This window comes from Miscanthus floridulus, unplaced genomic scaffold, assembly GCF_019320115.1.
Source record: "Miscanthus floridulus cultivar M001 unplaced genomic scaffold, ASM1932011v1 fs_563_2_3, whole genome shotgun sequence".
NCBI classification, from domain to species: Eukaryota; Viridiplantae; Streptophyta; class Magnoliopsida; order Poales; family Poaceae; genus Miscanthus; species Miscanthus floridulus.
Genome location: NW_027096941.1, coordinates 37,039 through 60,000, shown reverse-complemented (window position 1 = coordinate 60,000; position 22,962 = coordinate 37,039). Strand labels below are relative to the sequence as shown.

At 46.7% G+C, this 22,962-nt stretch overlaps 1 protein-coding gene across 1 annotated transcript; it reads right to left on the bottom strand.

Annotated features, from left to right (window-relative positions):
• Positions 1 to 785: 785 nt before the first annotated feature.
• On the bottom strand, positions 786 to 2,075 carry LOC136532258 (uncharacterized). The gene has a single exon (XM_066524858.1). The coding sequence runs from the start codon at positions 1,820 to 1,822 to the stop codon at positions 893 to 895; it is 930 nt and encodes a 309-aa protein (XP_066380955.1). The 5' UTR covers positions 1,823 to 2,075; the 3' UTR covers positions 786 to 892.
• Positions 2,076 to 22,962: the final 20,887 nt, after the last annotated feature.

The window sequence follows — 22,962 nt, the reverse complement described above, 5'->3', positions numbered from 1 at the left end:
GTGGTCTTTTTTCAGCATTCGGCAAAGATATTGGTATGCCGAGTGCCGTTGTTTTGCCGAGTGTGATTTCTGATGCACTCGGCAAACAATTTTTTTGCCGAGTGCCCGATGAAATACACTCGGTAAAGCTTTTGGCACTCGGCAAATGTGCTGTTTCCGATAGTGCATCTTGGTATCTTAGCTTCTGAAGAAACTCAAATTCATTGGACAAGTTCAATTAATTCCTCTCTGCCCCCCCCCCCCCCCCCCCCCCCCCCCCCCCCAATTAAGCCATTTAACATTTAGATATTCGGCCATCTTTTATACATAGATGATTGTTTGAGATGTTATGCTTCCCAAGTTCATCACCACTTGCAATTTGTCATCCATCAGCCTAACTCCTTATTATATACTACTCTCTCCACCCATAAAATGTAGCATCTCTAAGATTTTTAGGACAGCTTATGCCAAAAGGTCAAGTCTTTGGTGGCCCTCATTTAATGACTGTACAGACCGAATCAACCTATGCAGAAGCAAGTACTACTAGTACCTTGGTTCTTGGTCCTGAAAAATAAAGGATGAGTTTATCCTAAGTTAAACTAATATTAATTTGAACAAGTTTATGAAAAATAGTATCAATATTTATGATATTATAAAAATATATTTCATATATATTATTTTTATAACTTTATTTAAACTTACAATATTTTAACTTAGGAGGTAGGACAACTCAATACTCATTACATTTCAGGACGGAGGTTGCGGTTTGCATAGAAATATACACAGGTAATATGACGAGCTATAGTTTTATGAGTATGCATTCCTTAAATTAAAAATATAGAGGCACAGAGGTAAAAGGCCACGAGTTTGCTACCGTACTTGTACTACGATATACATGCTTCACCTCCACTGATTACGGGATAGCACCGCCCCGCGTGGTGTAAGGCCTTGTGGTGACGCCAGCGTGGAGAAGCAACGCCCAGACGAGCGTGATGAACTCGCCGCCGCGCGCCATGGCCTGGACGTGGCCCTTGACATTCTCCGACGGCGCCACGAAGAGCAGCATCTCCGCCCAGAAGTCGGCCAGGATCCTGCAGGCCGACGCCTCGTCCTCGGCGTACTCTTCCACCAGGTGCCGGCCGAGCTCCGCGCCCCGCCGCAGCACCGTGTCCCGCGAGTCCTTGCTCAGCTCCGCCAATAGCCGTTCATACCTCTCCGCGGTTGACTCGGTGCCGCCACCGCCGCCATCCCCACCAAGCGCGGCGCGCACGTCGTCGGACACTTCCTTGTACCGTCTCCTGGTCCACGCCGCGGAGTCCGGCAGCAGCTCCGGCGCCACCGCTACCAGGTAGGCGCAGTAGTAGGAGAGGTGGCAGGCGGCGATCATATCCGGCGATGCTGACGTCGACTTCATCTCGAAGAGCCTCGTGCCTACGTGCCACACGAGGATCAGTTCCGTGTTGCTGCTCCCGTCAGCGTCCCACGCCCAGCTCTTCTGGGAGCCGTACATCGCCCAGTCCACCTTGCCACCGACTCGGCGTGCCGCTGCACTGTCTTGGCTCGCCCCGTCCCCGTAGCTGCTCAGGAGTGACCGGAGCACCGCGTCCCTGACTAACGGCGACACCGGGATGGACTTCATGAGCCCCGAACTGCCGTAGAGTTGCTCTGAGAGAAGCCCGGTCCGCCTGCGGAAGCGGCGAGGCTCCAGCACCGAGTTCTGTCCGAGCTTGTCCCGCCAACGCGTCGCCGGCCTGAGGTGCAGCACTGCAGTGAGCACCGCGTGGACGCAGCTGGATCGGCGCCACAGCGACTGGTGCCTTATGTAGTGGCCGATCAGCGCCATCTTGGTCCAGTTGGAGCACACGCTGGCGACGATCTCCCATGCCTCGACGAGCACGACGGTGAGCAGGAGGAAGTAAGTGATGACTTTATACGACGTGTAGTGTATCACACCCTTGACCTGATAAATCCATCCCACAGCGACGGCTCCGACGATGATTAGGACGGAACAGATGTAGTTGAGCGCGGCGCACCATCCGCCGAAGATGCACAACGGGATGGGAGAGTAGTAGAAATCACTTGCAAACCAGAGCTCGTCCACGAGGACACGGAACACCCTGTCGGCGTTGATCGCGCCGCCCGTGCCGGCGCTGTCCATGCCTCTGAGCACGAAGCACTGGTAGAGAACCGAGCTTTACTCCCGGTGGGGAACCCCCTCTAGTCCCGGTTCCCCACCCGGGAGCAAGCATCCGGGACTAAAGGGAGGGTCCTTTAGTCCCGGGTCAGGAACCGGGACTAAAGGAGGACCTTTAGTCCCGGTGGGTAACACCAACCGGGACTAAAGGTGCCTCCTGACATGCCACGATGGCCGACACCTTTAGTCCCGGTTGGTAATACGAACCGGGACTAAAGGTTTTTTTCTTTTTTCTTTTCTTTTCATTTTTTTGTTTTCTTTTCAAAATAGGTTTTCGAAGTCGTATTGTACGCTGCTAATTATACATTTATATGCGCATATAGTATGTTTCGGTTCAAGCACAATGAACGTATTAAATCACACAATTCAAGCATAGAAATATATATATATATATATATATATATATATATATATATATATATATATATATATATATATATATATATATATATATATATATATATATATGCATGCATCATATATATATTTACATGCATGCATGCATATGTGTATTTTACATTATATTATTTCATGTGCATATATTACAAAAGATTGCATTATAGTTGTTGTGACATAACAAGTTTCTTCTCATCCTCTAGCTTGGCTTCAATGGCAGTGTTGGGTCGAAGTAGAACTCGCCCTTGGAATCGATGACCTGCTCATTAAAAAATCCGGCTATAGACTCTTGAATTGCTTTGATTTGGTCTTGCCGTATGACCTTTTCCTCCAACCATCGAGTCTACAGGTTTGAATTAAAGGAAAATAAATTAATATATGTACATATATATATATATAAAGACATAGTAACACAATCAATAATAATAATTAAATGAATATATAGTGTATTTTTAACGTACTTTGAGTCTCTCTGTAGGAGTTCTTTGGGAGAGCACCTTGATAAACTTGCAAACATAGTAACCACAGTAGTTGTTCCCCTGTTCCTGCCTCAGACACCACTTTACGAGAAAAAGATTTGTCATCCAATCTGGTGATCCGGTGAAAGCTATATGTTTAATTAATAAAGATGATGCGATTCAGGGGACTTACTTTCAATGGGATTACATTCAGTGGCGCTTTGCATTTTTCCATGTGTTGCTTCTCAATAAAGGTTTTCCAAACACTGCCCAATAAAAAATTTGCCACGTCATCAGATATAGTTAATCATCATGTTTGTGTGTATATATAGTTGCTAGAGATCCCGAAATTACCTCTGGATAATATCTATCATATCTTGGTAGTCTTGTTGTGGTTTTCTCATCGAGTCATAGATTATCAAGTGACTTTTCACCAGATCGATGTCCATCAATATCCAGTGATTGCTGCATGTGTTTATAGGATATAACGCATAACACTCATTAATTAACTAGAATCAACATATGAGCCATTAAGGCTATGATCGACATGATTAACACTCACTTGAAGTTATAGGGAAAGAGTATATCCTTCTTGTGGCGTTGGTTCACTAAGAAGTTCATGATGTTACTCTCTGACTCAGACTTCCAATTAGTCATTGGAGTAATTGGGTCTTTGAATACTATATGCGGATCAACAAAACCAATTTCATTGCAGCCTTCCTTTCTGAGCTCTGTCATTGTAAATCTGCATATATATAGTACTTGTTAGGATAATTTATATGCATATGCACACATATGATGAGTTTAATAATAGATCGAAAGAATTATTACTTACAGGCAATAGCAGCTAATGATAACTTTGTCCAGAGAGGTAAGGTGGCATAGTTGATGAAATTCTGCAAAGTCAACATACATAACATCATCGCCACGGAACCAATGTTCGTCTCTAATTCTGACACCAACGCAGAAGTCTCCACTGGTAGACGCCTGCATGTACCACTTGTTTAGCAGGTACATTTGCGTCCCCAGATCAGATAAGGCTTGAGGGTTGTATAGACTCTGGCCTAGTACAAATTTTTTCTTCCAAATATCAACCTCCGCCGCACTCTCAATTTTTCCATCACCAAACATCTGGTAAAGGTCGAGACCAGTCTCATCAAGAAATTCACCAAGGTGATCCAAATCGACATCCGGAGGTATGTTTGCCTGATGCATTAATCCTAAATTCGAACCATATTCATTACCAACAACTAGCGGGGGGATTGATTGGTGCGCTTGTTGTCCGAGTTGGGCAACTCCTTTCCCTGCCCGCTTCTTTTTCTGTGCCGCCTCAATTGACTTGGTGAGAGTGCGGTCATAGTCTGATAACGTTGATTTGGACGGCTTACGAGATTCCCGCTGTTGATGCTGGTAAGAAGTCACCTTTTTTCTTAAAATATCCGGAGCTACGAAGAAGTACGGTTTCTCTGGGTTTCTCCTTGCTTCTTGATTCATTTTAAGTTTGTCATAGAATCTAGACATGTCTTTTTTATATGCATCAGTTCCTTCTTCCTTCTCTTCAGATATTATTTTGGGAATAGCCCTTGGTTTCACGGTGGCTTTCTTTGCAGGCGGGGACTGATTCTTCGTTTGAGGGGCTGGCCTCTTGCTAGGCTTCTTGGTAGGCGGGGGCGGGGGAGGCGTTGGAGACCTCCTTGGAGGTGTTGGCAGCGGCGTTGGAGACCTCCTTGGAGGTGTTGGCAGCGGCGTTGGAGACCTCCTTGGAGGTGGCGGCTGTGGCGTTGGAGACCTCCTTGGAGAGGGTGTGGATGCAGCCTCGTCTTCCAACACAATGTCATCATACAGAGCACTATGATGATCTGGCGATTGAACAATTGGATTTAGGTTGGGGGAGGATCTGCTACAAAAAAAGGAATGACATATTATTATGAGCAGATTGTTAATTATTTAAGCCAATACAAATTAATGATGTAGTGTTTTCATCCGCACGTACCTATGGTGAGGTAGTTCAGAAGGAGGTGGAGCCGACATCCCTGGAATGATGATGTAGCGCTTGCGCCATAGAATGAATGTCTTCTCCGCTTCTCCTAGAGTCTTCTCGCCATCACCTCCAGGAATGTCAAGAGGCAAATCACTAAAACCTTTTTCAGCTTTATCTACCGAGATGGTGGCATATCCTTCTTGGATTATATTCCCATGAATCCTTGGTGTCTTGGTTCGGTCGATAGGATTAACAAGACCGATAGCCACCTTGATTGTGGAATTCTCCTTCGGAATGTGTAGCTCACACGTTGTACAAGGTTCAGTGACGTCATCCACAGGGAAGCGCAGTCCTGTGTCCCCTTGATTTGGTATCTCCGTGGAAGCGCAGCTGCTTTTCAACTGAACAGATTGGCTAATGTTGATTCCTGGCTCTGATGCCTGCTTGCTTGCACTCACTGCTATTTGCACTTGCCTTTTGATTTCCTCCTGCATTCTCGCTTCAAGGTTTTTTTCCCGCTCCTGTGCTTCACGCACCGCTTCCTCCAACCTCTGGAGCCGGTGTGCCTCTTCTTCCTTCTTTCTCTGGCGACTTCTGTAGGAAGGTCTGTCCTGAGGGAATCCATGCTCCCACGAGACACTTCCTTTGCCTCTAGTTCGGCCACCATGTTCAATAGTCCCGATGGCGTATGTCAGCTCATCCTTCTCTCTGTTGGGCCTGAACTCACCACTAGCAGCAGCTCTCTGAGCATAAAACAATCTTTCTGCTGCTTCTTGCAGTCTTGCGCCATAAACGCACTTCCCTGTCTCCTGGTCTAGTGTTCCCCCATGAGCGAAAAACCAATTCTTTGCACGTTCTCCCCACTCGAGTGATTCTGGTCTGATACCCTTGGCAAGAAGGTCTGCTTCCATTTTGTTCCACTTCTTAATGGCAGTCGGGTAGCCACCTGATCCCAAGGTATGGTGGTATGTCTTCTGTTGGGCATTACGTTGGTTCTTTATCACCCGACTCACACCCTCTTCTGAAGTCTTGTACTGTACAAACTCATCCCAATAGGGCCTCTGCTTTGAGATCGGGCCTGGGACAGTAAAATCTGGTGCTATGTTCTTCTTGACATACGTCGTGTATAGGTGTTTCTTCCAAGTCTGAAACTGGGTGGCCATCTTCTTCATTGCCCAATCCCTAACTCGCTCCTTCAATTCATCACCATCTATTATATCATCATAATCATCTGTTTGGAGCGTGAAATGTACCAAGACATCATTCCAAATTAACGCCTTGTCACGATCGGAGACAAAACTGATATGAGGAGCATTGGTCTTCTTCTTCCATTCACGGGTACTAATCGGGAGCCGGTCCCGTACAAGGTAACCACAGTGGTGCACAAATTTCATTTTATTCGGCCCCCCCGGTTCTCCTGTATCCACATTGAACTCCGAGATGATGAAGCGACCCTCCAATGGCTTTTTGGGACCTCGAACATTTTTACTCTTCGTTGTAGTTGTTGATGTCGATCCAGAGGGCTACAAAACATAAACATTATTTTTAATGTCATGAGCACACATAAGACATATGATAATATATATATATAGCTAATAATAAAAATATATACTTGGCCAATATGTTGTTGCTCATTTTGTTCAAGAGCTAAGTACTGACTCCCGTCATCTACATCCTCTTGCACGTTATTTTTAGCACCATCATCGCCGGCAACTTGAGTGCCAGTGTTGATCAAATTCATCATCAACTCCTCCTCATCCATATTTCTCGGGTCGGCCATCTAGCTTCAAAAAACAAAACCAATATATAGTACGTCAAATCTTTGCTTATTACATGCGTAAAATCTACAAACAATATGCATTATTAAATCTTGCCCCTCGATCACGGACGCAATTCGCCACACTAGGACGAACTACGTCGGTACTAGGGCGAATTAGGGCACGAGAAAGGGCGGTGTGACAAGAGTGGCGGTGCTCCACTCCGCCGTATATATGTCTGTACACATGGGTGAACGAGGACGGCGGTGCTCCGCCGTATACATAGAAACGCATGGACGAAATGCATATGAATACAAATGACGTATATATACGTGTCGGCGCGGTGGCCGGTGTGCTGACGACGATGACGTGAGGCGGGCCGGCGTGCTGACGACGACGACGACGTGATGCTATGATATAAAGTTTGAAGATAGTCTTCCCGGAAAAAAATATGTAATGCTCATATTACTTTAGCAACATTAATATTTATTATATCTGTATATTCAAAGTTCACAAATGAAGAAACATGTGATATTTTTGATAAACTAAAAAACGCTTAGTTTATAAACTGGGTATCAAAATTGAGTTCCTATTTGACCATTATATATCCTACAACAAATCCTTCAAAAAAAAAGACCCTACATGAATATATTTGGATAAAATTTCGTTAACAAACATTGATCTATGAAGATAGAAAAAATTCTTCTATTGAAACTGCATCTTGAAATAATGGCATATCATATAGTGATGAATATATGGCGGTTGATGGGCTGGATCATTAGCGGATGGTTCGTAGCGTTGTTTCCAAATAATATATAGCGTGTTTATTATACAAGCCATGGATTTACATCGATCTAATTAATTTCTAAAGTAATTTCATTGGTGATCCTTAATTATACTTGTCATTTAGAGTTCCAAATATTCAAAACTTGCCTTAAGATATATTTTTATTTAAAATCATTTAGAGTTCCAAATATTCATTTTTAGTTTCTATAGATTTTGTGATTCAAAATTTGGAATTTTCAATCGACCTCGACCGTTGACATGGCTTACACCAAAGTTGTAGTTTTCGATGTGATCTATAACTCGGCAGTGGAGGGCTCGGACGAATGTACAAAGAGATCGACGAATATATCACCTCGAAGCTCGGCAGTGTACGTACTGGAGGGCCTCGGGCCGGCGCGGTGGGGCAACGCGCGGTGGAGGGCCTCGGGCGCGGAGGAGGGCGCGGTGGAGGGCCACGGGCAAGCGCGGAGGAGGGGCACGGGCGCGCGCGGTGGAGGCCGCACGAGGAAGAAGACGGCGGCGCCGGTGTCACGGAAGGCGAACCGACGCGGCGCGAGGTCGAAGAAGAGGCCGGGCGGCGGTGTTCGACGAGGAAGAAGACGAGCAGATCGATCTGCCAGGCGCTGGAGGTTATATAGCAGAGGAGAATTACTCCCGGTGCCAGCCACCAACCGGGAGTAAAAACCCTTTACTCCCGGTGCGTATTACCAACCGGGAGTAAAGGTTCCTTTACTCCCGGTGCGTGTTACCAACCGGGAGTAAAGGTATACCTTTACTCCCGGTTGGTAACACGCACCGGGAGTAAAGGCTTTTTTTGGCGGGCCACGAAACTGCAGCCCACCTTTACTCCCGGGTGGGCTTCCCACCCGGGAGTAAAGGTGGCCTGCAGTTTCGTTTCCCGCCTGTTTTAAGCAATAGTCTTGTTAAATACAATAGAAATGCAATAGTTTTTATTAAATACATAGTAAATTAAATAAAAGGCATAAAATTATTTTGTTAAAAATATGAATTTTATTTTTGTTTATTCCACATAGGAAAAATCGATAACCTAACTTTTTTTATTTTTTGTTAGAATTATAAAACATAATGTAACTAATATTTATTATTTCGTTAATGCAAAAATGTAGTGTTTAATTAAAATTATTAAAATTATTGGTTTTGGACAGGAAATTTGTTTTCACATCATTTTAACGTTAATATTTTAATTTTTCATCACTCAGTATCCTAATTTACCTTTTTGAGAGAGAAATCCCACCAAATCAAACATTGATTTAATTTGAAATATGACATAATAAACATCTGAATTCACAATTATTACATAATATCTCAAACACACACTATATTAAATCACTATATCATCAAGTGGGCACAGCAGTGAACTTCTTCTTTACGTATGTCCCTTGGTTATGATCGCTTCGTAACCATGGAGTGTCCTCATCATTTACCAAGATGCTAGGGTCTTTGTTCACTTTGAAGGGCGGAATTCGGTCATCCTTTTCATATTCTTCTGACATGTCCGACTTGTCCTCAATTCCCACGATGACTCTTTTCCCTGAAAGAACTATGTGGCGCTTTGGCTCTTTGGTTGAGTCATTATCGTTTTTCCCTCTTTTTGGTTTGGTAGACATATCATTGACATAGAACACCTGATTCACATCCTTGGCAAGGACGAATGGTTCGTCTTTGTACCCAATATTACTAAGGTCTACTGTTGTCATTCCATACTCGTTGTCTACTGTTACTCCGCCTCCGGTCACCTTGACCCATTGGCACTTGAACAATGGGATCTTCAAAGTAGGTGCATATTCTAGTTCCCATATTTCATCTATGCGTCCATAATAAGTCTGCTTATTCCCATTCGGGTCTGTGGCATCTATGCGGACACCACTGTTTTGGTTGGTACTCCTTTTATCTTGGGCTACTGTGTAGAATATGTTCCCATTTATCTCGTACCCTTTGTATGTGACGATATGCCATGATGGTTGCATAGCCAATAAATACAGTTGCTCATGGATGCTCTCATCACCTTGACATTTTTTTCGCAACCAACCGCCGAAAGTTTCCATGTGCTTATGCGTAATCCAAGCTTCAGTCTTGCCTGGAAACTCGGATCGTAAGAGATCCTTGTGTGTCTCAATATACGGATCTACCAAAGAGGAGTTCTGTAGAACTGTGTAGTGCGCTTTATTGAAATAATCATCATCCGTACCAATATATGTTTTCCTCCCTAGTGTCCCCTTTCCGCTTAGTCTCCCCTCATGTCTCGATTCAGGAACACCAATCGAGTCAAGGTCGGGAATAAAGTCAACACAGAACTCAATGACCTCTTCTGTTCCATAGCCCTTGGCGATGCTTCCTTCTGGGCGAGCACGGTTGTGAACATATTTCTTTAGGACTCCCATGAATCTCTCTAAGGGGAACATGTTGTGTAGGAACACAGGACCGAGAGTGAAAATCTCCTTGACTAGGTGAACTAGGAGGTGTGTCATAATATCAAAGAAGGAAGGAGGGAACACTAACTCAAAGCTGACGAGACATTGAACCACATCATTCTGTAGTTTAGCTAGATCAGTTGGATCAATTGCCTTCTGAGAAATTGCATTGAGGAATGCACATAGCTTTACGGTGGCTAGACGTACATTTGGCGGTAGAATTCCTCTTAATGCAACTGGAAGTAATTGCGTCATGAGAACGTGACAGTCATGGGACTTTAAGTTACAGAATTTCTTCTCTGTCACATTTATAATACCCTTTATATTCGAGGAGAATCCAGATGGTACCTTGATGTTGTTTAAGCATTCAAACATGATTTCCTTCTCCTCTTTGCTTAGAGTGTAGCTAGCAGGACGTAAGTAATGGCGTCCATCATCTGTCTTCTCTGGATGCAGGTTGTCTCTTTCTCTCAAACAACGCAGGTCCTGTCGTGCTTCAAATGTGTCCTTAGGCTTTCCATACACACCCATAAAGCCTAGCAGGTTCACACAAAGATTCTTCGTCAGGTGCATCACGTCGATCGAGCTACGGACCTCCAGGACTTGCCAATAGGGTAGGTCCCAAAATATGGACTTTTTCTTCCACATGGGTGCGTGACCGTTAGCGTCTTTCGGAATAGGTTGGCTTCCATGTCCTTTTCCAAAGACGACTTTCACATCATTGACCATATCGAGTACATCCTCACCGGTTCGGTTGCGAGGCTTGGTCAGGTGGTCTGCTTTCCCTTTAAAATGCTTACCTTTCTTTCTTACGGGGTGATTTGCAGGAAGAAATCGACGATGGCCAAGGTACACGACCTTTCGACATTTTTTCAAGAATACACCTCTAATATCACCGAAGCAGTGTGTGCATGCATTATATCCCTTGTTTGACTGTCCTGAAAGATTACTTAGAGCAGGCCAATCATTGATTGTTACGAACAACAATGCTCGCAGATCAAAGTGTTCCTGTTTGTACTCATCCCACACACGTACACCTTCTTTATTCCACAAAATGAGAAGTTCATCAATAAGTGGTCTCAGGTACACATCGATGTCATTGCCAGGTTGCTTCGGGCCTTGGATGAGCACAGGCATCATAATGAACTTCCGCTTCATGCATAACCAAGGAGGAATGTTGTAGATACTTAGAGTAACAGGCCAAGTGCTATGACTACTGTTCTGCTCTCCAAAAGGATTGATACCATCTGTACTTAAAGCAAACCTTAAGTTTCTTGCGTCATTTGCAAACTCCGGGAATTCTCTATCGATTGCTCTCCACTGGGACCCATCAGCAGGGTGTCTCAACATATTGTCTACCTTACGGTCTTCTTTGTGCCATCGTAACAATTTTGCATGTTCTTTGTTTCTGAACAGACGTTTCAAGCGTGGTATTATAGGAGCATACCACATAACCTTGGCAGGGATTTTCTTACGTGGACGTTCGCCCTCAACATCACCAGGGTCATCTCGCCTGATCTTATACCGCGACGCATGGCATACCGGGCATGCATCCAATTTCTCGTACTCTTTGCCACGGTATAGGATGCAGTCATTAGGACATGCATGTATCTTCTCTATTTCTAGCCCCATAGGACAGACAACTTGTTTTGCTTCGTAGGTAGTGGCGGGCAATTCATTGTACTTCGGAAGCATCTTCTTTTGGATTTTTAGTAACTCTCCAAATCCCTTGTCAGATACACCATTCTTTGCCTTCCATTGCAGCAATTCTAGTGTGGTTCCCAACTTTTTCTGCCCTGCATCACAAGTTGGGTACAACAATTTCTTGTGATCTTCTAGCATCCGCTCGAACTTGATCTTCTCCTTTTCACTTTCACATTCTCTTTGTGCATCACGAATGACCTGACAAAGATCATCAGCCGGCTCATCTTCTGCGGCTACCTCTTCTTCAGCTTCTCCCATTGCAGTATCATTGAAGCACGCACCATCAGGAATAATATCATTGTCGTCCCATTGTTCTTCTTCATCTTCTTCCATTACAACACCGGTTTCTCCGTGCTTTGTCCAACAAATATAGTTTGGCATGAAACCCGACTTGAACAAGTGTGAATGAAGAGTCCTTGAGCAAGGATATTCCACCGTATTCTTACATATGGCACATGGGCAGCACATGAAACCGTCGCGTTTGTTTGTCTCGGCCGCACGTAATAAAGAATGCACGCCGTCAATGAACTCTTGTGAGCGGCGATCAGCATTATACATCCAATGACGGCTCATCTGCATTACATGACATAAATATCATATTAAAACCTAGATCATAATTAATTATTTATACAACATGCGTGCCACCACAAAAGATACAAATTTATGAAAGCATCGCTACAATGTAGACAATCCCAACTACCACTAAAAGAACTAAAGCTAAAATACATTTCAGGAGCACAAGGATTTCGCGACCAATCTCAACTAAAACAGACAGATCCCCCGATTGTGCAACATCTTTGGGCTTCTTCGACTGGATCACTGCCTCATTAGCCGCCGTATCTGCCTGTTGTGCAAGATATTTTTGCACGAGTTCAACATACTCTTCCTCCCAGTAGAAGCCTGAACATCGTCCACTGCCATCCCACTGAAATTAAAACAAAAAACTAGAACTTTAATCACAACCATCATGAAAATAGGTATAAACTAACCATAATCATTAAATACGATAAAATAACTCACATTGCGATCCGGACACTTGTAGAAGATACGATCCTTGTTGGGACCCTCCTTCTTCACTCGGTACTCCATCACAATCTTCATCTCATCACGACACTTGCCGCATGGAATGAGAGGAAGGCCCGGCCTAAGTCGCTTTGGAAACCCATGAGAGGCCGAGGACCCGGAAGCAGTTGCCATCTACTCTCTATACTCATTTTTTAATACACTATAAATTTCTTCTTTTATAAACAAATAAAATTAACAAACTATAAAATTATCTAGATCTCTAAACAATGATATTTTTAATGGTCATTGTGTTCTCGTCTTTTACTGCGGCAGGTAAGTAATTCATATGATATTTCCGCAAATTAACAGAAGAATGGGAATGTACACACATAACAGACTACTACGACGATATCGGGACGTGTGAATAAATAACCATCCGTACTAGTTGACCTTGCTTACGTGATCATCTCGGCGAGCATTTCTCCACCGGACAGCACCGTACTTGGTCAAGGAAGAGCTCCAATTCTATGAGGAAGGGAACACGGTCTCCCACGACCGTTGTCGCTCTCCCTCGTAGAATCAAAGCTCCTCCTTGATGTCCGTTACCGCTCGACAGAGAACATGCTTGCCGAGCTGAACACGGTCCGCAAGTTCAACTAGTACGGATTTTCTATAATTTTCTAACTATTTTCTAAGTTTTTATTTATATATACTACGTTTAGGTACGGTGATTGACAGACTACTACGACGATATCGGGACATGTGAATAAATAACCATCCGTACTAGTTGACCTTGCTTACGTGATCAGCTCGGCGAGGATTTCTCCACCGGACGGCACCGTACTTGGTCAAGAAAGAGCTCCGATTCTACGAGGAAGGGAACACGGTCTTCCACGACCGTTATCGCTCTCCCTCGTAGAATCAAAGCTCCTCCTTGACGTCCGTTACCGCTCGGCAGAGAACATCCTCGCCGACCTGAACACGGTCCGCAAGTTCAACTAGTAAGGATTTGCTATAATTTTCTAACTATTTTCTAACTTTATATTTATATATACTTTAACCTTCTTTCATGTAAATATGCAAGCTTAAAGTGATTTTGAGCTCAAATTGCTTACAAATGAAAAAAAACCACAATAAAGAACCATAAATATATATAGTGAATAAAATGGTATAAGAAAATGGTAAAAAATGAGAGTATGAGATTGGTAACCTTTACAACTGAAGAATCGACGGAGGAATCGAAGAATGGATGGAGGAACAATGGAGGGAGGGAGGAAGCAAGAACACTACTGCAGTGAGCTTCAAAATGTGCTGAGCTCGGGCTCGGGGAGGAAGGAGGAGACGGCCGATTTATAAAGGGAGAACATTTAGTCCCGGTTGATAGATCCAATCGGGACTAAAGGTAACTTTCCAACCCCGGGCGCAGCCACGGCCCGGGAGTAGACCTTTACTCCCGGTTGGAGCCACCAACCGGGAGTAAAAGTATACCTTTAGTCCCGGTTGGTGGCTCCAACCGGGACTAAAGGTCCCTGCCACCTCTGTCTGGCGCAGTAGCCGTTGGGCAGGAACCTTTAGTCCCGGTTGGAGCCACCAACCGGGACTAAAGGTATTTCTAGTCCCGGGGGCAAAAAATTCCGGGACTAGAGCCCATTTTAGCCGAGGATCAAAGGTCTGTTCTCTACTAGTGAAGCTAAGCGCCTCAACGGACCCAGCGTCGGCCAGAGGGTACCCTGACAGCCGCCGCCGCAGGATCTTGAAGAGCGAGTAGGAGAGGCAGAGGTCCCTGAGCTCCACCCTCTCGGCGAGGACGCCATCCCCATGCTCAGCCAGCCGCCACACGTGGTCCAGTGTGACAAGGCCGCTGAACTTGTCCAGGGCGTCGCGCTTTACGCGGTATCCCCGAGGGCTCTCCTCGACGTACTTCTTATTCTCTCCCATCACTATGTAGCGCGGCACTTGTTCCAGGCCGCCGTCGTCGCCGTCGGCGACGAGCTGCTCCATGTAGCCGGCGATCAGGCGCGCGTTCTTACCCAGCGCGAACGAGCCGCTCGCGCTGTAGAAGGCAGCCAGCTTGAGCGCCAGCTTGGCGAGACCAAGCGCGCTGAACAAGAAGAAGATGGCTTTGTTGAGATGGCCCAGCCATACCGCCACCGGAACGCAGAGCCAGATAAGGTAGGCCAGCCAGGCGTACTCCGCGAGGTTCTCCACGGGGGGCCTGATCCTGTAGCCGTCGACGCTAGCGTCACCCTCCGCAGGCGAGGAGGCCGCAGCGGTGACTGCTGTCGCGGCCATGTTCGCGTTGCACTTGAGGGTGACGATGAGCACGAGCCACAGGAGGAGCGTCCACATGTTCTGGACGTCGGAGTTGCGACGACCGGTAGGGGCGTTAGGGTTCTCGTGCTTGGACTCCTTGACCCTGCTCAGTAGGGCGGAGAGGATGGCGGAGGAGAGCGGCAGGAATACCATGGAGGCACCCCACACGAAGAAGCGGACTGCCGGGTGCCGGCACAAACGACGGCCGTACGTGCTGAACGCCACCAGCAGGACGATAAGGACGGCCGCAGCGATGACACCGCCATTGCCGAGATCCTCAAGCGTTGAGTCGCCCAACATTTAGATCACCTCTATAGCCGAGTGAGCTCTCCTACTCCTCTGCGTATCCAGTCGCATTGATCGAGCAGATGCGTGCTGTGTGTGTATATATAGTATAAGATATGCCCCGCGCGTCGTTGTAGACTTGTAGAGATTCTCAACAATTTTGAATGAAATTAAGTAGAGACGATGTTGATAGCTTACAATTAAAAGGTTCCACTTAGTAAGATGATACGGTTACCAGTGCAACATGATGAATGGTTAGTCGGTAGAGGAGAATTTTTTTTTAATGTTAACTTTTTTTTGAATATAATTTTAAATCTAATATTGTCGGTTTTTTTTTTAAAACTAACACTTTTGGTCGCGCGTATTGCCCTGACGCAGCCAAATTCCTGTGCCGCATGCATGGTGGCGCGGCATAGGGCTGATGTGGCATGGGCCGGCCTGGGGGACCGATGACGTGGCAGGTCCTACCGCGCCACCGACCTTGACGTAGCAGTGCCGCGCCCTGTTGCGTGGCGCGGCTGGACCAAATATACCGCCCGAGCACCCACACCACCTGGCCACTGCGCCTGCCGCCCGACCGGGCTACCTGGATGGTTGAATCGAAACGCGTCGCGCCCGTATTTTGTTGAGTTTTTTCCACAGACGAATAGAGAATTTGATAAGCCAATGATTAGTTTTTCATCTTTCATAATACGGTTATACACCATTTCAACTAATCAATTACGAAAAATTGCCACCAGCGTCCAGATACGCCGGGACTGCCGGTTCCCGAACGCAGGGTACTTAATCTCGCCGGCAGTGCTGCCGCGACTCAAAGAAACGAATAAGAAGCAAGTTAACAAGTTGCCACATAACATATGCATTGTTTTGACATAAGCTTGAGATAACATAACCAAATAACCCTGCAAATTTCGGATGCCAATATTTATTTGACCTAACAAACTAAGACCCAGGAGTGTAAGGATCCCTCGGACGCCTCTGTCTCTTCGGATTTGTTGGCAACACATTGGGAGTGTAGCCAACGTCGGTATGGTCGCGTCGATGGTGCGTACGGCTCGTACCCTGCAGGTATATGATACGCACGATTACTTATAATTCTTTATGATCGTTAGTTCATAGAGCATACGTATTTAAATAAACTATCTTTGATAGTACTTGTGAGGCTCCTTGGGTACCAAGCGGGGCACCACCTAGCTGAGACATGCCGATCTCGTGCTGCGGCCCATCGTCCCACTGGTCGTGCTGTCTACGGAAGCCCGGGGGGTCGTCGTCATCGTCGTCCTCGGTTGCAGGATCCTTCCAGCGCTATGATGTGGTGGTGTACGCACCGCGAAAGTGACACCCGACCACGCCGAAGTCATCGGCTGAGAAGAGCCGACTGGTGTCCTCAAAGAGGCTGAAGACGTGCCACCCGACCGCGCCGGGAGTGGTAGTTCCTCATAAGGAGTGTCCATGCAGCTCAGCTTCTGAGCTAGCTTCCTGCAGCTCTTCTTCACCTTCTGCATAAATAGACGTTAAAGTTAGTGCATTACCCAAACGCATATACACTAAAGAAACATTTTCGAAATGGATAAGTTTATGTTTACCTCCACAAAAGCCGCGAGAACACCTGGCCCCTGCCCTCTAGACTCGTGAATCGGAATGCTGCTTCGTTGGACAGCCTTGACAATTATGTCGCCTGGGTACAGAAACGCGGTTGGACAGTTTTAGTACACATACTTAATACCAAAATGATAACAAATTGTACCATTCAAGTATCTTACCACGTATCTTTGAAGCAGGGCTCTCTGTAGCTGTGTGTCCTCCCTAGTGGTAACGTCGTACACATCTTCGATGACATCCTCCTCTGAGTCCTCGTCAATCACCACGTCAGTGTACGGGGGCTTGATATGTGTCCTCGTAGACCTGTGAAACCACCGCAGGTACTCGTCGAAGGTGTGCTGGTCGTGTGGAGGACCCACAAGGACCGCATGTGGTACCCTAGTCTGCCACAAATGGATGTACGAGCTGTGTGTCACACGCCAATCCTTGGTCTTGTACCTCTTCCTGTGGTCAAACCTGCAACAAAACGATGTTAGTTGTACCAAATATACATCTGAATTGTAGCATTGTTATTAATCGATAACGCACCCATGCAATTCTTGATCGGTGGAGTAAAGCGGTGGTGGGCACCATGTCATTCTTCCAAACTGTCTGCAGACCCGGATGGGCAAGTGAATCTCGACCACATGGAAGAAAATAAGAGAGACGTCGCAGTGATACTCATGTGACTCGTCCCTAGTGACAGGACTCAGATAGCCCTGGAGCTCTAGAGAATCCTAAGGACACCAAAACACCTGAAATTTCGTAATTGTGTTAGGTTGTGATATAGTGCACATCGAAGAAGACACTACTACGATAGTATAGAGAGCGTAACCTGGTGCTGTGTTAGGACGTCGAGACCGTCCGTATACTCCATGTACTTGCGCCACGCATTCCCTCTAACTAACTGTGTTTCCGTCTAGATATACAGAGCTGTAGAGAGTGTATCATGCCTGTTCCATCGCTGCATTGAACACGATAATGAATTAGCAACAAATAATCTCATCATATCTAATTGCCTGGAAGAATATAATGAACCGAAGTACTTATCGGTAAACCATTATTAATGGGCCTCCCAACGGGCAATCGTTCCTAACACCAAACCTGGAGTAGGTAGGAGCAACCCCCAAGGTTCGCATGTCCTGAGGTGCGATGGTAAGTAATGCATAGCTGTCGATACGTCCATGCTAGGACTGCGCTGCCCCAGCTGTACCCCGCTATATTCTCCCACGGCTGGCGAAGTATGTCAAGGAAGATCTAGCTGATGGTGTTGCCCGAGGCGTCTAGGAAGAGGAAAGCACCAAGAAAGTGCCAGAGCCATACTTGAGCGAACCTATCGATCTATGCCTCCTCAGCTTGTGGGTCCAAGTACTCAAAGCGCTCTGTGATCCAGGACAATGAAACACCGGAAATTTTCCTGTAATTGATCAAAGAAAATGAGACCTGATGCCAGCTGTAAAGCAATACAAGTATTAAATAGGCTTGAATTACTCACTTATTTTTCTTGGAAGCATCGTTATTCGGTGGAAGAAAGCCAGTAAACTGAGCCACCAGCTCCCTCCAGTGATCGTTGTCAACTATCCCTATCACTGGAAGTCCCCCCAACTGAAGACCTAAAATAGCCTTCACGTCCTGCAACGTCAAGGTCATCTCACCACAAGGTAGGTGGAACGTGTGGGTCTCAGGCCTTCACCTGTTATAAGAATAGAACGACTATTAGTTGCCTCCAATTTGTTACAAGAAAGTTTACATACAAAGAATGCACTCGCACCTGTCTACAGCTACAATAAGTAGTGCTGAGTCAAGGGGCGGAAGACCGTGGTTGACAACACGGACAACCTCGAGGAAGCCGGCATGCCGTATGTACGACGTATAACGCTCATCCCACAGATGCGCCCAGGTGTGAGTGCGGAGCCTCAAAGGAGGCATGAACACCTCTACGTCGTTGTCACTCAAGATATGTGCTCGGTGCTAGTCGTCGTACTCCACCTCAAGAATGGGGTACAACGGGTGCTGTGTGGGAGGGGCCATCCTGTTACAAATTGATAAACAAAGCGTTAGAGTATTCAAATTAACAAAATTCAAGTTAACATTAGTAAGTTCACAAACAAATTCACTAACCTAACTAGCCTAAATCCCTAAACCCAAAATCCTGACTATACTAGATAATAAATACATAATCAATCCATATAAAACTTTGGTTCCAAAATTACAATTAATCCCTCTGTCTCAAAATAAATACACATCTTGTTTCTCGAGTAGTCAAATATGTTTAAGTTTGATCAAAACTAAAAAAACGGTATCAATATTTCTATCTCCTAATAAGTTTATTATGAAAGTATACTCTATGCTTAATGTAATAATACCTATTATGTATCATAAATATTAGTACGCTATTATATAAATTTGGTTAAATTTTTTTAAAAATTTAACTTCAGGAAGCGAGATGTGCATTTATTTAGGATAGAAGGGGTACTTCCTCCATCACATAACAATAGTCGTTCTAAGATATCGCAAAGACACTAATACTCAATGAAAATAGCCTCGATGCCCCTACATGCTTCTAGAAATGTTGGCACTAGCAGACCATCATCAACTCTTTTCCTTCTGCGCCGGTCGCTCGAGGATTGCGAGGGCACGTGGGGTACCGTAGGGATACAAAAAATAGTAACTATACTAGATAGTAATAATAAAAATATGAAATCGAGAGGAAGGTACCTTAGGAGTGGGCGGCCTTGACGCGCTGGCGTTCGTGGCGCGGCCGGCTAGGGCGCTGCGTGGCGGGAGTGGCCGGGCGCGGCGTGGGCGAGCGGCCGAGGCCGGGCCGTGCGAGCGCGGGCAGGGCGAGGCGACGTCGGGCGGCGCGTGCGCGGCGTGGCCGGGCGGACGTGGGCGCGTGCGGCCATAGGCAGGGCGCTGGCGGCGGGGCGCGTGCGGCTGGCGACGGCGGCGGTGGCGTTCGGGCGGGCGGGCAAGGTAGGGGTGCGTGCGGGCGGGCGGGCTCGCACGCGGTATATATTTGGTCCAGCCGTGCCATGGATCAGGGCGTGGCACTGCTGCGTCAAGGTCGGTGGCGCGGCAGGACCTGCCATGTCATCGGCCCCCCCAAGCCGGCCCACGCCACGTCAGCCCTCTACCGTGCCACCATGCATGACGTGGCTTAGGCATTTAGCCGCGCCAGGACAATAGGCGCAGCCAAAAGTTCTAGTTTAAAAAAAACCGACAGTGTTAGATTTAAAATTATATTCAAAAAAGGGTTAAAATTAAAAAAATCGTAGAGGATGATGTCATGTCTTCCATGTTGAAATAGATTTATAGCAATGTTATCCTAAACGCTTCACCTGCCGTTTAAACGGGCAAAATAGCCATTTAAACGGTCAAAACAACCGATTAAATAGAAACAGAGTGTTTAAACCCCATATAAATAGGCTAAACGACCATTTAGGCAAACAATGATTTATAGTAAGGATTAGCTTTAGAAATGGAAAGTCCAAAAAAAAGTTCAACAACCTTACAAAGTAAGTGTCGGTGTTTCGAGTTACCACCAACTAGTAAATTTCTAATATTACGCGTCTACCTCGGATGGTGTGCTTAGAGGACACGAGATTTATACTGGTTTGGGCAGAATGTCCCTACGTCTAGTTCATCGCTGCTGCTCGTGTTATTAGCACCGAAAGTTTATAGGAGGGGTTATAAACCGGCGAGAGAGGGGCAAGTCATAAGTCTCTAGTGAAAGGAGTGAAAGGGTATTGAGAGCTCGGTTGCTGCTCTTCTATGTGTCTGGATCTAATCGGTTTGGGGTTGGATCGGATCGATCCTCGATGGGTCGATCCCTCCTATGGAATGCCCTGCTTTCTCTTTTATAGGTTAAGGAAAAGTATGGGTTACAGTGGAGAAAAAGAGAAGAATAAGAGGGAGAGAGGAAGTCCTTTAGGATCGTAGGGTCCTTCTTATCCTTCATGCAGGTCCCGTCGACCCTGTAGATGTCAACAGGGACAGCTCCACGTCGTGGCCCTATCCACCAGTGGCGCCATGCACAGGCGTCGTCTGCCGGTCATGTCGTTTCATTCTGTCGCAGTGGACGTTGTGGTGAGCTGACGCGACTGTCAGTGTTCGTACGGGGGTTAGGCTGAACAGCACTGGTACGCCCGACGTTGTTCTTGATATGAATTCTCAGGAATGGCCCGTCATGGCCACGGGTTACATCGGGGCGTGCCGGTCTCTTCCTTGGTGTCAGAGTTTTGACCTAGGCCCATACACTTGGACCTAGAGTGGTTGGCGACGGTATGGGACCTCATCGGGCGAGGTGGAGCGCGTGGCCTTGTGGTCGGGCGAGGCGGAGCCCGCGGTCTCAGAGTCAGGCGAGGCGGAGCCCGTGGCCATGGTGTCGGACGAGGCGGAGCCCGCGGCCTTGGGGTCGAGCGAGGCGGAGCCTGCCCCCAGAGGTCGGGCGAAGCGGAGCCCACGGCCTCGGGGTCAGACAAGGCGGAGCTCGCCCCCCAGAGGTCGGGCGAGGTGGAGGCCGCGACCTTGGGGTCGGGCGAGGCGGAGCCCACGGCTTTTGTGTCGAGCGAGGCGGAGCCTGCCCCAAGGGCTCCCCAGAGGTCGGTCGAGGCGAAGCCCGCGCACCTAGGGGCCGGTTGGAGCCGTAGTCGTGCTATTGACTGCTCGAATGAATTAATGTTGACAACCATTAGCCTCTCCTCTTTGGGTACCCTAGTATTAGTCCCCAACAGTAGCCCCTGAGCCTGAGGAGGAGTAGAATTCTCCTTCGAAGGCTTTTCCGAACGTGAGGACTCTGGGGGGCCTTGGCCTTCTTTTGTCGCCCACGGCGTGACTTGAGGACGGTGATTCCCTTTCGTCGAGATCGGACTCCTCGGGGGTATAGTGGTGAGATTTGGTGGGTCGAAAAAGGTCTTTCCTGATTTCGACCACTACGGGGGTCTGTCGTTCTGTGGTCGTGCATTCGACCTTCGTGCGAGTCCAATTTTCCTCGAGCCCCTGCCCATAGCAGGGGTCCGATCGAGGATCGGCTCATCTTTGCGATTGTCTTCCCTTAAATATGTGTTTTTTTCCCTGTGTTTAAGATCAGTTTTTTGGCAGCGATTTTAGTGCTTAGACAAGTGTATAGGTGTATTTGCACCAGGAAGAATCCGGAAGCGTGTGTTGCCATCCGAACTAGTAGAAAACTGATATTGTGGATTGACTAGACCGTACAAGAACGCGCTAATAGCGATCAATTTATCCTAACAGACTCTTATATTACCTGTTGCCCGTCCTTTTTCCAAAACTTAGATAGAAACGTGTATTGCCACGCGACCCCACCTTCACTCCACGGCATCAACACATAGCGACGACGATGGAGCCCCATCCCATGAACCATGAGTCCGTAACCATGATCCGTGAAGTTTCTCCGCTAGTTCTTTCCCCACTTTGCTTGTATTACAAGTGACTTGACTTCCACGGAGGCATGCATCAATCTGCAGTACGTCAGTTAATTAGGATGGCGCTTGCCAGTAGCGTGCGCCGTGTGACGCAAGCCGATATTGATGATTGATGGCAACAAGTAATATAAGAGTCTGTTAGGATAAATTGATCGCTACTAGCGCGTTCTTGCACGGTCTAGTCGATCCACAATATCAGTTTTCTACTAGTTCGGATGGCAACACACGCTTCCGGATTCTTCCCGGTGCAAATACACCTATACACGTGTCTATGCACTAAAATCGCTGCCAAAAAACTGATTTTACAGTCGTCTTTGCGTTTGTCTTTCCGATAAAAATGGAGGCGTTGAGCCGTGCCATGATTTTTCTCTATGGGCGAATCATGATGCTCAGTGAGTTGTTAATAGGCTAGTCCAAGTGGAGCCCTAGTATCCTGTTCGCGGGGATCCAGCTTGGGTCAGCTTGGTGACCGACTCTAGATTCTTAATAGTCAATTCATATAATTCTCGGGTCCGTTCGACCGATCCCGATGGCTCTGTGCCTTTCTTCGAGGAAAAACCATGGATCACATCCGGCCGAGACTCGAACATGGGCCAGGATGCTCGCGGCACTCGTGCGCCTGGGTACTGGCCGCTAGCGGGCCCATC

Excerpts from the sequence above, each read along its gene's own strand:
- LOC136532258 (XM_066524858.1), bottom strand. The coding sequence starts at position 1,822 with ATGGCGCTGATCGGCCACTACATAAGGCACCAGTCGCTGTGGCGCCGA.